This window comes from Lepidochelys olivacea (assembly GCF_965140295.1).
Source record: "Lepidochelys olivacea isolate rLepOli2 genome assembly, chromosome: 20".
Lineage (NCBI taxonomy): Eukaryota > Metazoa > Chordata > Testudines > Cheloniidae > Lepidochelys > Lepidochelys olivacea.
In genome coordinates this window covers 1,692,923-1,706,557 of record NC_140430.1, presented here as the reverse complement: position 1 = coordinate 1,706,557, position 13,635 = coordinate 1,692,923, and the positions used below count along the sequence as shown (strand labels likewise).

Genomic DNA, 13,635 nt, shown 5'->3' with positions numbered 1-13,635 from the left:
GAGGGGGTACTGGGTTCGTTGTCACAGCGTCCCAGGGGGTGTTCACGCCGACGGGGGGGGCGAGGGGGTACTGGGTTCCTTGTCACAGCGTCCCAGGGGGTGTTCACGCCGACGGGGGGGGCGAGGGGGTACTGGGTTCCTTGTCACAGCGTCCCAGGGGGTGTTCACGCCGACGGGGGGGCGAGGGGGTACTGGGTTCCTTGTTACAGCGTCCCAGGGGGTGTTCACGCTGATGAGGGGGGCCAGCCCCGTGTGGGTGGGTGCACTCTGGCACCTGCTCCTGGTGCTCCGGCCCGTGTCACTGGCTCCGTAACCACGCCCCTGCAGGGCGTCTGGCCCCTGCCGCCTGGAGCCGACGCCGCCCCTCGGTATCTGTTCATGCTTCGTGGCACTCCCGGGGTGACCCTGTCCGGAGGGGGTGGGTGAGCCCCAAACCACACTCCTGTTGGGGCACCTCTCCCCAGTCCCTGTGTTTATTGCTTCACTTAACCAGCATGACTGGGCCTTGGCTTGCTGCTTTCCCTGCTCGAGATGAAATCCCAAGGCTGGTTTTGGGGTGGTGCCCACCAGGGCTGACCCAGGGGCAGAATCGGGCCTGGAGGGTTTGCAAGCCCAGCCCAGCCCATGGCTTTGGGCATGTGCCAGCCCCAGGCTGGGTTCTCTGCTGTGCTCCCCAGCTGTGATTCCACCGAATGCAGCAGCTCAGACCTGGGCCATCCCTCCCTCCTGTTACTAATGCTCCTGCCAGGCCCCTGCCCCCCTGCCCTCACCCTGCAGCCACCCCCCCATCCTGGCATGACCCCCCCCCACGCTTCTCCTTGGGCACGGCACCCACCTGCCCGCCCTCCTCGTGTCCCCCTGAAGTGTTCATCGAGAGATTCTGCCCCGGCCCACAGTGCCTGGGAGATCCTCGGAATGGTCATCGCCAGCAGCCAGCTGGCACGGCCGCCCCCTTTGCACCCTCGGGAGGAGGGATTGGCGGCGCTGGGCCCAGTTCGGGCCCCGCCAAGGAGTTCGTGCAGGGGAGGGGTTGCACAGTGGCTGCCTCGGGGTCCTTGGAAGGAGGAACGGAAGCAGGGCCCCTGAGCCCAGATCCCACTGGGGATGGTGGGGTGCCGTGCACACAGTCACGCTCCTGCAGGAGGCTCCGAGGCTGCATCATCACCCCAAGACCCTCTGCCCAGCTGCGGTTCTTGGCCACGCGGGAAGCCATGCTCTGCCGGGCTCTGGGCTGGGTGGGCCTCCCCCGCATTCCTCCAAAGCAGGGCTCAGAGGGAATGAGCTCCCCGGGAAGGGGGGGGGGGTCCGGGTAGGCTCTCTGGCCCAGCCACCCCACAACTGGGGTAGGAATAGGGTGGCAGAGGGCCCCTGAGCTTTGAAGTCAGAGGGGTTCCCTTGTGTGGGGGTCACTCATTGGCTTGAAAAGCCAGACCCTGGCCATGCTCTCTTGGAAACTGTGGGAGCCAAGCGCTAGTGTGGGCTAGTGGCTGGAGGAGGGGGGTGGGCATCAGGACCCCTGGCTTCTATTGCAGGCTCCAGGAGGGGAGTCCGGGCTAGTGTTCACACTGGGGCGGGGGGTGCATGACTCCTGGGTGCTTTTCTTGGCTCTGTGAGGGCGGCACAGTGACGCTCACGTGTTAGTGTGTCCTGCCCGGCAAGGGTAAGTGCCCGGCTTCCTTGCCAGCCTGTTCTAGGCTGACTTGTGCTGGACCATGCGGGCAGTGCCACGTCGGGGGATGGGATTCTCTCTCCTAGCCGCAAGGCCAGTCAGCAGCAGGGGCAGGACCCGCGTACAGGGGCAAGTCGTTCCACTGAACTCGGGGGGGGGGTGCTAATCGGTGCGGGGGGCTACTCCCCCGCTCTGTCTCATGCAGGGGAGGCGAGTGGGGGGACGTGTATCTTGGTAACCGGTTAACTCTGCACTGCTGGGCCCTGTCACTCTAACCCCCTAACCTTGCCCCCCACCCCTGGCTTAAAAGTTTTATTTTTATATTTAGAAAGGGTAATATAATGGTATATGCTGTTCCTCTCTCCCCGGGCTACCTCTGCTGCACACGGGGGGTGGCAGGGTGCAGGGGAGGGTTAAAGCTGTTTTAACTGTTTGGGTTTTTAAAAAATAATATTTAATTTTTGTTAATTAAGAGATTGTGTCGTCTGGTGCTGGAGAGAGGCTGCTAACGGGCTGTACCTGTGTCCTACCCCCACAGCTGCTTAGATCCCCTCCATATGGCTAGTCCCTCTTTCTCCTCTCCAGCCCAAAGGGGGTGGGGGGTGGGGGAAGCTGGAATTGCCCAAATTGCCCCCTCCCGCCATGGCTGGGGATAGCCCTAGGGGCACCTCAGGCCTTGGTTTTCCATGTCTCACCTGGTGCCTGGCTCCTGAGGCTCAGCACAGGTGACCCCCCCAGCTCTAACACCATCTGCATCCCCAGGTCTCCCATCCCACCCTTGGTCAGGCCCAGTGCTGCTTAGGGGAAGCACCAGGTGCCTAGCCACAGGCAGGACACGCCCCATGCTTAGCAGCAAGCCCCTTTCTCCACGTCTCCCGTGGGATGGCTGGGCCCCACATCGCCACCCCCAGCCCCGCTCTCCCACTCCGCGCCACCCCAATCCCACTGCACATTCCTTGCTTCACGTTTGCATAGCGAAGGTCAAGTGGGCGCAGGGCTGTGAGAACAGCCAGTGTTTGCTCAGAGGGAGGCAGGCTGGGCCCCCCGGGCAGGCCTGCTCCCTTCTGGCTCCTCTCCTGGGGTGAGCACATGGCTCAGCACCCCAGGGACCTGCTGCCAGCAGACCTGCCTCCCAGCTTGCTTTTGGCGGGGGGGAGGAGGCATCATTGGAGGAACAGCTCCTCCCCCAGCCCTCCCCAGCTGGCATCCAGCAGCTCCCATTCTGCCCCAGGCACAAGAACATGGGCCTTTTTCTCTCTTGCATTGACCCCCCCCCCAGCACTGGGGGAGATGGGCCCTGCAGCCCCCTCCTGAGCCCCCAGCACAACCCATCGGCAGGGGGAAGGGGGTGACTCCTGCTGGGAGACCCGGAAAGGACCAAGCCCGGAGCTTTTTGGCTTCTGAGCCAAAATGAAGTGTGGAGACTCTTGGGAGCAAGGCAGGTTGGGGCGGGGGGGGGGGGATTCTAGGCCCGGAGAGAAGGGAGCTGCCTGGGGGGTTGAATTTGGAGGGCCAGGGACTGTGTGCAGAGGGGAAATGCCCCCTCCTCAACCCCAAACACCAGAATCTTTTGCACTGAGCCCCTTTGAGGAAATGATGCAGGAAAATATTGGGGGGGGGGGAACTGACCCAGATTCAGGTCTAATCTCAACCCACACCCCTCCCAGGTGGCAGGAGCCCAGCAGGAATTAGCAGATCCCACCCCCCACACACTGGGACCCCCCCCCATGATCACTGTGGGCACCTTTGCATAATCAACCCCCTTCCCCACCATTTGCTGTCTGACCCCTGCCCCAACCAAAACCAAGCAAGGCCTTACTCATGAGAGGAATGGTTCCTCTGGCGAGCAGCCCCTCCAGCCTCTGTCCCCAGCGCCATCCCCCGGGAGACGGGCAGGGCTGGTAAGGGGGGAGGGTGGGGAGGCTAAGTTGTGCAGGAATTGGGATAAGACAGGCAGAACCTCCCCTGCCCCCACTGCCCCATCTTCCCCTTTTCCCAGCACCCCCCATTCACCTGGTTCTGCCCAAGCCCCCTGCACCGCTGCAGTCTCATCCCTCCTCATATCACCCCCCCACCCTAGCCTGCCCATTTCAGCCCCTCCCCCATGCTGTCAGCCTGGCACAACCCAGACCTTCCTTCATGTCTCTGTGACGGGGCTGCCCCGTGGGAGCTGGGCTGAGAACTCCCCAGACTCATCTCCCGTGTGAGCGGCCGCACACCAGCGCTACGGCCAGGCGCTGGGTTCGAACAGGCGGCCCAGAGGTGGAAGGGTCCATTCTCCCCCCAGCATCTCCCAGGTTTGGCCAGCTCCCATCTGTCACCCGGTTCCCTGGGGGTGGGGGGGACTGGGGGGGCATACAGGTATTTTGAGACACAGATATGGCTGAGCTGGTGTGGGCTGCCCCCTAGTGTCCCAGCAGAACCGTGCAGGAGACTGGCCGGCAGCTGGAGGCAGTGGGCCCCTGCATGGCCCTGGCCCGGAGCTGAGCCCAGGAAGGGCCCTGGGACCTCACCCCTCCTTTGTCCTGGGCAAAGGGGGCAGAAGCAAGACGGGTTCAATCTCCGTGGCTGGGATCCCCACACAGAGCCAGGCCCGGCACGGTGGGGCAGGATTCTCCCCTCCAGGCCCCACCCCCACCCTGCTGTCAGGGTGCCCAGGAGGCCACGAGGGACCAGCACACAGGCAGGGAACTAGCCCAGGATTGCTGCCCTGTAGTGCATGCATGGCCCTCTGCTGAGCGCATGTCACCAGGGGAAAGGCAGAGCGGGGCCCTGGGGCTGGGAGCTGCGGGGCCCACTCAAGGCTCCTGACACCGGTGCCACAGACCTCAGGGATCCCTGCCCTGCTGCAGAGAGACCCTGGTTTCCTGCCTGGGCCCCTCTGGTTACACAACAGGGCAAGACCAAGAGCTCCCCCAGCCCTGGCCCCTAGGTCGTGGGGGGGCTGTGGCTGTCCCAGGTGAGAGGCATGTTTCAGTCTGATACAGACTAAAAGGGGACACCGGATAAGGACACCCCCTTCCCCACCCTGAGCCCACCACAGCTGCTTTCCTCCCTGTCCCAACCCGCCCTGACGATGGGACAGCCGAACACTGTTCCATGGGTCTGTCTACACTGCAGTCACACCCCCGCGGCTGGCCCGGGCCAGCTGACTCAAGCTCGTGGAGCTTGGGTTAAGGAGCTGTTTAACTGAGGTGAAGACATTCAGGCTGGAGCCTGGGCTCTGGGATCCTGTGCGCGCGGGGGGGGGGGGAGGGTTAAACAGCCCCTTGTCCCAAGCCCTCCCCAGCCCAAGCCCGCTGACAACTGCAGTGTAGACAGGCCCTGAAGCTTCCCGCTGGGTTTGCAGTAAACAAGGCTGATTGCGGCAGACAGGCCCAGCAGGCGCTGATGTGCTCAGACACTTCCCCGAGGAAGGACCCAGCCCCAGGCGGCAGGCTCCAGCCAGGACCTTTACACTTGTTTACAAGCAAAATTCTTCCACCACCTCCACCTATTTCCCCCTCCCTGTGCCCACCCCCCACCCCCCCAACTGCCTGCTTTGGAAAGAGCAAAACAGACTCCCACCTGCCCCAGTCTTATCTGGCTTGCGGTTTATTTACAGGGGAAGTTAATTTATTACACCCCCACCCAGGCCAGGCTCAGGGCAGCTAACTGTAACAGAACAGCTTGGGATGTTTCCATCCCAACATGGGCAAGTCCCAACTCCACTCTGGGCTGGGAATCCCTGAATACTGGGGCTGTCTCTCCCCATTGAGATGGCAATCCACCCTCTCCCTAGAATATCTGCGAGGGCTGTTCATGGTCTCTGTGGCCAGCCATGCCCATCCTATTAGCATGGAGACCAGAGGACCTACAGAAAGGGGGGAGGGTATTGAGCTGGCAGGGTACCAGGACCAGTCAAATTGTTTGAAACTGTGGTAAAGAACAGAGTTATCAGCCACACAGATTAACATGATTTGTTGGGGAAGAGTCAACATGGCTTTTGTAAAGGGAAATCATGCCTCACCAATCTATTAGAATTCTCTGGGAAGAGAAGTGGTCAACAAACATGTGGACAAGGTGGATAAGGTCCCTCATCAAAGGCTCTTAAGCAAAGTAAGCAGTCAAGGGATAAGAGGGAAGGTCCTCTCATGGTTCAGTAACTGGTTAAAAGATAGGAAACAAAGGGTAGGAATAAATGGCCAGTTTTCACAGCAGAGAGAGATAGCCGGGTCTCCCATGGAGCGGTACTGGGATCAGTGCTGTTCGACAGATTCATAAATGAGCTGGAGAAAGGGGTGAACAGTGAAATGGCAAAGTTTGCAGATACATAATTAGTTATGCCCAAAGCAGACCGCAAAGGGGATCTCACAAAAACTGGGTGACTAGGCAAGAAAATGCCAGATGAAATTTGATGTAGATAAATGCGAAGTAATGCACACTGGAAAACACAGTCACAATTATCCATATGAAGTGATGGGGTCTAAACTGGCTGTTAGCATTCAGGAACAAGATCTTGGAGTCGCTGTGGATAGTTCTCTGAAAGCATCTCTCAGTGTGCAGCGGCCGTCAGAAAGGTGAATAGAATGTTAGGAACCGTTAGGAGAGCGATAGATAACAAGACAGGAAACATCATAATGACACTATATAAATCCCTCGTACGCCCACAGCTTGAACACTGCCTGCAGTGCTGGCTGCCCCATCTCAAAGAAGATATATTAGAAGTGACGGAAGTACTGAGAAGGGCAACAAAAATGCTTAGGGGAATGGAACAGTTTCCATCTCAGGCGAGATGAAAAGGACTGGGACCGTCCAGCCTGGAAACGTGATGACTGAGGGGGGAGATGAGGGAGGCCTGTAAAATCATGACAGGTTTGGAAACGGTGACTCAGGACGTGTTATTTACCCCTCCACCTAACACACGAAGCAGGAGCCACCCGGTGAAATTAACGGGCAGCAGGTTTAAAACAAACAAAAGGAATTTCGGCTTCACACAGCGCTCAGTCACCAGTGGAACTGGTTGCCAGGGGATGGGGTGAGGGCCAAAAGTACAAAAAGACAGATCAGTTCCTGGAGGACGGGGCCATCAAGGACTATCAGCCAGCTGGGCAGGGAACCTTGCCCGATGCTCCGAGTGTCCCTAAACCTCTGACTGCAAGAGCTGGGAATGGGCAACACGGGGTGGATCACTCCGTAATTGCCCTGTCCTGTTCATTCCCTCTGGGGCCCCTGGCACCCGCTGGGGGCAGACAGGACGCTGGGTCGATGGACCATTGGTCTGAGCCAACCTGGCCGTGCCAAGGTTCTGGGTGCAGAAGTCGGGCGGGGGGGCAGAGGTGGAATAGCGGGGGGGGGGACGACAAGGCGACAGGACTGCAAGGAGGAGGTTGGTCCCTGTGGGGCAGAGAGGGGGGCCAGAGCCCGGGGGGGGGAGCAGAAGGGGGCAGATGCACAGCACGGGCGTGGGGGGGCAGTTAGTGTGTGGAAGCAGCTCTGGAAGTGGGGGGGTCAATTCCGGGGGGGGGAGTCAGGCTGTGCAAACAGCCCTCCCCCCACATGCTCTGTGCCTGTGTGTGTGTAAAACCACGTGGTCCAGTTTCCGAGCCTCCGTTTTCATGAATGGAGCCTGCCCTATCAGCGCGCATGCGCCCTCCCCCCTCCCCGCCCTCCTCGGGGGAGGCTCCGCCCCTTCGGCCGGGTGGCCGGCCAATAGCAGCGGCGGCTTTCGCAGTGTTGTGGGCACGTGGGAGGCCGGGTGTTGTGGTTGCGGTGGCGGCCCCGCCCGGGCGGGCTCTTATCGCTCAGGTTGCCGGGCCCGCCCGCGTCGCTCTCCCCCGTCCTGCCGCCCCCGGGCTTAGCGGCGCGGGTGCTGTCCGCGCGGGCCATGCCGCTGGTGCGCTACCGGAAGGTGGTGATCCTGGGGTACCGCTCCGTGGGTGAGTCCGGCGGGGCGGGGCGGGGCTCCCTGCAGGAGCGGGGGGAGGGTGCACGGCGCCGGCGGGGCGGGGCGCAGGGTGCATGCGGGGTCTGGGGCGTGGGGGCACGGGGGGCTCTGCACGGAGCAGGTGGGGGGTCTGCTGGGGGGGCGAGGGGCTGCAGAGGCGGTGGGGGCTGCTGCTCCTGTGAGGAGGGGACGGGCCCGGCTGCGCTGCGGGTTTCCTGCTGCTTCCCGGCCCAGCTCCCGCACGCTTCGAGCTGCCCCGCCGCATCTGCGGGGGGGTTGGGGGGCTGGGAGAAAGGGGTCCTTCCCACCCACCCCCAGGCGCGCCCCAGGGCGGGGGCCGGGGTTATGGCCACGTTCTGGGGTGTGCAGCTCCGTGTGTCTCTGCTGGACACCCCCCCCCCCAGCTCCGACCCCAGAGGGGCTGGGGGGAAGAGGTCATGCGGGGTCAGTTTGCTATTGAGCCACATGGCAGGCGAGGGGAGGGAGGAAATGACCTGGAGTCAGACTCGTTTCCTTAGATCTCGTTTATCACTTTCAGGTGTTTGTGTGTGGGGGTGTCCAGCCAGGGGGCCTGCCCGCGCAGGGGGTGTGTGTGTGTGTGTGTGTATCTGACGTTTCCTTCCCCCCCCCCCCCAGGGGCCATGGCAGAATGGGGTCTGGGAGAGTGGGTTCGAATCCCTCTGATCAGCTGTTGCCTAAAAACACCCACCCATGGGGGCTGATCCCCCGCGCCACAGCAGAAAGGCCGCCCTTGGCCCGGGTGCGCATTTGGACGTCCCCCGCGAACCTGGACACGGTTGTGAACTTGGCAGGCCTCGCCCGGTTGTCTCTGTGGGTGGCTCGTAGCAGCGGACAAAGCAGGCTTTAAGGGTTACGTCCACGCTGCAGTCAGACACCCGCGGCTGGCCCGTGCCGGGCTGGCTCGGGCGAAGGGGTTTGTTTAGTTGTGGTGCAGCTGTTTGGGCTCAGGCTGGAGCCCTAGGCTCTAGCCCCTGGTTCCCACCGCAATTAGATAGCCTCTTGGCCCTAGTCAGCCGGCATGGGCCATCTCCGGGTGTCTGACTGCAGTGTAGACGTACGCTAAGAGACTTGCGGCATCCACAAAAACGAACTTTCAAATCTCTTCCCTCTAGGTAAAACTTCCCTGGCTCATCAGTTCGTTGACGGGGAATTCCTGGAGTGCTATGACCCTACAGTGGAAAGCAGTGAGTGCAGGGCCCTTGGAGGCCTGATTAAATCCATAGCGGACATCTCTACCTTGGGGATTGTAGTTGTCTTCGCACATTATTTACCCCCCTAGTGTCTAGAGGCCTCACCAAAACCAGTCTCCACTGGAGGTGCTATGGAGTTCCCCCGCCCCATTGTTTAAAGGTGGGGTAGGGGGGCACCGAAGAAGGACGGGAGGGGAGAAGACTTGGCAAAGTGAAGTGGCAGAGTCAGGGACAGAACCGACCCGCTCGACCAGGCTACAGGATCCACACGTTGCTGTTCTTGGATGGGACTAGGAATGTGCGGTGTCCATGCTACAACTCGCACATGTGATAAAACAAACACCAACGAGGACGCCAGCCATTGGGAAGGGAATGTGGGGAGAAGGTGGCTTCCCTGCCTGGAATCCAGAGCCTTCTGCAGGGGGCAGGGAGGGGCCTGGGGCGAGGTATCCATCAGGGCTCTGTCCCCGGCTCGCTAAAGCGATCGGTTAGTTTCTTTTGCCTAGTATGAATGGAAACCACTTGAGCTCTGCTTGGGGTTTCACTCGAATAGATCTCAACCCAGGGCGAGAATCCGGCTCAGCATAAAAAGACAAGGGGCCTTTAAGCTGAAAGGCCACGTGCTGTGCGGGGGGGGGATGGGGATGTTTCCTTTTGCTTTTGTCGTGACCCCTCCCTCCTTCCTGCCCTGGGCTGTTTCCAGCCCCTTCCTGCTTTTCAGAAGACCTCAGCCCTGCCAATAGCGAGGCGGTTGGGTGGCCCTTTACTCAGGCCTGCCTGTCAGGAAACGTAGCAATTCCTCGGGCTAAGTGTGTCCGGAGCAGCTAGTCCTGTGTGTGCAATCGCAGGAGACCTGCTGGACATGCTCCAGTCGCAGGGGGGGTAAAATGCTCAGCCCTGCTCCGGTCCTTAGCTCACCACGGAGCCACTCTGGCCCGCCCCGGGCTGCATCAGGCTTTGGGCTCAAATCCATTATCGACTGAACATCCATGGGGATGGGGGAGGGCTGCGAGAGCCACTGGGGTCCCTCCAGCTCAAATGTCTCCAGGCTCGGCTCTGGTTCTGTTGTGTGGAGCTGGCTGGGCAGGACGGGAAGCCGTGGCCAACGGGAGCTGATTTCAGCTGAGCTCCAGAAGCTTCCAACGTCTTCCCTGCGGCTCCAGGGGCCTCGTCTCCTTCAGCACCCGGAACCTGGGGGCGGGAGGGGACATCCAAGGCCAAAGGACCAGGCCCGTTCGCTATGGGTCAGTAGCGGACTCATAAACCAGCCACCAGAGGGCAGCAGGGAGCCGTGGGGCTGTGTGCAGAGGGCCACACCCTGTAATTGACTCGTGCGCCGTTGATTCCCTCCAGCCTACAACAAAATGCTGATGGTGGGAAAGGATGAATTTCACCTCCAGCTAGTGGATACTGCAGGGCAGGTAAGGCCTTGGGGCAGCCAGGAGGGACTAGCTGTAGCTTTTCCCCTTGGTACCTTGTCCTGATGGGTCTTCCCTTTCCACCCCCAAAACTGATATGTGATGCAGCCATCTCTGGGGCAGAACCCATCACCTATCAAGGCAGCAGTTTAGGTCAGCAAGGGGGAAATCATGTCTGATGACCAGAGGGAGTTTAGGGAGGGGGAGGGATTTGGTCAGGCCCTTCCCCCTCCCAAAATAACCCATTGTGAAAGGTTCGGTGTTTCCAAAGGAATGAATCTCCAGCAGCAACGCTGTCCCTTAGCATGGTGCTGGGGCAGGAGGGGGCATTCGTGAAACATCTGCTGGGGGTCTCCCATCCGCCTGCTGGCCTGACTGGATTCTGCTGCCCCTGGGCTGGGCACCTGTGTCTCAGTGGGGTGGGGTCCCGTAATGAAGGGGGGGCGATCTTTTCTATCTTTTTCTCACCCGACGCTGTGCCCGGGTTCACCAGGACGAGTACACCATCCTGCCCCCCTCCTTCAGCATCGGGATCCACGGATACCTGCTGGTCTATTCGGTCACCTCGCTCAGAAGGTGAGGGTCCCCCCCTCCCCTGGGGGGTGCGGGGCAGGGGTTTGGCTCCAGCACCGGGGAGGGGATGTGCCCTGCAGTGGGGCTGGGAGCTCGGTGAGCCCCCACGCTGCAACCAGCCCCGTGTCCTGGGCCGTGACTCCGGATCAGAGTGGGGGCTGTTCTCCCAACTGTCCCAGCAAACTGCCCCTGGGGTAGCAAGTCTGGAGGGGCCCTTCCAGGCTCATGTGTTGTCACCAGCAGTACAGCGGCTGGGGCCCCCCCCAGGGTTGTGCCCCCCAGTTGTGGTGGAGCTGCTGGCCAGGCTAATCGATGACGGTGACCCTAGACCCGGCTCAGCCAGCTCCAGGCTGGGATCCAGCCGGCTCTGAGGGCGATTGGGCCCACCCTGGCTCCACCCGGGGATAGGCAGAGTCCAGAGGGGCCAGGTTGGAGCAGAACCTGCCCAGCCCTGGTGTTGGCCCCGGATCCCGTCATCAGGGTTGCTGGGCCATTCTGGGCCACGCCTGGCGGTGGAGCAGCGCGGCTGCAGCTCCCTGGCTTCTCCTTAGAGACCGCTCCCCGTCTCCCCTCTGCAGCTTCCAGGTGGTTAAGACCCTTCACAACAGGCTGTACGAAAGCAGAGGGAAAACCCGGTAAGAGTTCCCCTCCCCTGTCCGGGGCCCGGTCTGTCCCAACAAGGGGGCTCTCGGGGAGAGGCTGGGTCTGCAGCTGCACTGGGTGGATCTACTCCATCCCCGGCCGTCGGACTCCAATGGGGCGTGTGCCTGCATCTCAACCCACCGAGGCTGTGGGTGCTAACTGGGCCTCTTGACTGAATGGGCCGTGGCCTTGGGGGGCCTCCCCAGGCAGGGCTGGACACCTGGCCTGCTGGGTGTGAATGGGCCATGGCCCACTGGAGTTGGGGAGGCAGGGGCTGGAGGAGGCTGGATGCCACCAGCTCACTCTGCTCTTCTGACTCTTCCCCCCTCCGCAGGATGCCGGTGGTGCTGGTCGGGAACAAGGCCGATCTCTCCTTGGAGAGGTAAGAAGTGGCTCTGGGGTGGCGAGGCCCGGTGGTCTGTCACCCATTCCTCCCTGCACCCCACCTCTCTAGAGCTCCCTGCTGAGCTCCAGCCCGCTGCCCCTCCCTCGCGTTCCTGGGGGGTGGGCAGCTCTGGTCTAAGGGGTCTTCGCTCCTCATCCAGCTCCCATTCAACCCCCTGTCGTGTCTCTAGCCGGGAGGTGAAGACCGACGAGGGCAAGAAGCTGGCGGATACCTGGGGGGCCGTGTTCCTGGAGTCGTCGGCCAAAGAGAACCAGGTCTGGTATATTTCCCCTCTTGGTCCTGACTCTCGGGGGCACCAGGGGGAGTGAGATGCTGAATTGCCCTGGGAGCCTACATCCCGTCTCTGCAGCATCTCCTGGTACCTGCAGGCTTGGGGGGTGGGGGGGAGAATCTGCCCTTTCCAGCAGAGCTGAGGGGTTGTGGGGAGGGCAGGGGGCTGCACAGAGGGGTAAGGTCCATGCACTGCGGAGACAGGAGTGACTGGATTCCCCGAGAGCACAGCCTGGTGCAGCTCTGCAGCTGCCGCCGAAAGAGAGGCGCTCCGGGGGGGGACGGGGGGGCCGCAGATGCTGGGGATCAAGAGCCCCATGCCTGAAGCACTGGGCGGGTGGATTCCTTCAGGACCTCCCCCAAGGGGGCGCCCCAGTTATCCCATCCCAGCCCTCCCGGCTGTCACTCAAGCACCCCTCCCTGGCTCCGTCCCCGCAGATGACCCGGGGAATCTTCACCAAGATCATAGAGGAGATCGACCGGGTGGACAACTCCTACGGCACCGAGCGCAGCTGCCTCCTGATGTGAGCGCTGTTGCCTCGAGCTTCCTCGCCGGAGGTGGGGCGGGGAGGGTGGCCACCTCCCCGCCTCTACCTAGAAGTTTCCTTGCAGCCCCGGGACTGGTGGAATCGAGGGCTAGACACCACCAGAGGCACCTGGCCTGGCATTGTTACGGGTAACCCACAACCACACTGTACCTCACTGCCTGGCCCCTCGGGGGCTCCCCGGGGGGCAGGGCCTGCGTTTGCACATTCCCAGGCTGGAAGCAATCTGTGTGTATCGGGCACTCTGCGTTTATAGAAGGGGCTCTTCTTACCGAATGTATTTATGTTTTGTGGGGTGGGGTGGGGGGCTTTGGATATTTATAGCCGATGTCTAAGCCTGCACCCATATGTTTACGGCAGTCTCTGTCCCTGTCCCCAGCATGGGCTCAGTTCCCCTTGGCTGGGCCTCTGGGGCAGACTGGGACTCCCTTTTTTTTCTACCGCTGCTGGAACTGGAATCAGTTTTCCAGCCCTTCCAAGACCTGGTCTGGTCTCGGTTCGGATGCCACGGGCCACAGCCGAATTCTGATCTGGCCAGGGTTCCACCCACCCTCCTGCCTCGCCATCTGTTGCCTTAGTTCTCCTTAAAACCAAGAAACTGTTGTGAATTTCAAGCCACAAAGGGGATGTTAATGTGGATTCTTTTCTGGGGGGGAGTTTTTTCCCCAAGCCCTGTTGGAAGGGCAGCACTCATGGGTGGGAGCTGGGGGTGGGGGTGGCTGGATCAATTAAACTTTGTTTTGTATGCAAAATGAATTTCCTGGAGTCTTTGTGCTCAAGGTCTGAGAGAGAATGGGGGGCACGGGGAGCATCCGCCGAAGCAGGGCAGCACTCTGAGACCAGGGTACTGTATATTAAAACCTTAGGGTAGTCGGGGGAGGGGGAATAATTGGTGGTGTGCGTCACCCACCATCTCAGAGCAGCTGCAAAAAAGATCAGCAACGAAATGGTGTTATCATTAGGTTTCCGAGTCAA

The 13,635-nt window shown here is 61.1% G+C and overlaps 1 protein-coding gene across 2 annotated transcripts; it reads left to right on the top strand.

The window, feature by feature from the left end:
* Positions 1-7,379: 7,379 nt before the first annotated feature.
* On the top strand, positions 7,380-13,364 carry RHEBL1 (RHEB like 1). 2 transcript variants are annotated; one of them, XM_084609883.1, is made up of 8 exons: positions 7,383-7,587; positions 8,729-8,800; positions 10,160-10,227; positions 10,718-10,800; positions 11,376-11,432; positions 11,774-11,821; positions 12,015-12,099; positions 12,554-13,364. In XM_084609883.1, the coding sequence occupies exons 1-8, from the start codon at positions 7,536-7,538 to the stop codon at positions 12,641-12,643; spliced, it is 555 nt and encodes a 184-aa protein (XP_084466009.1). In that variant the 5' UTR covers positions 7,383-7,535; the 3' UTR covers positions 12,644-13,364. The 2 variants fall into 2 exon arrangements, with proteins under 2 accessions (XP_084466010.1, XP_084466009.1); XM_084609884.1 differs by lacking the exon at positions 11,376-11,432 and having other exon boundaries at positions 7,380-7,587.
* Positions 13,365-13,635: the final 271 nt, after the last annotated feature.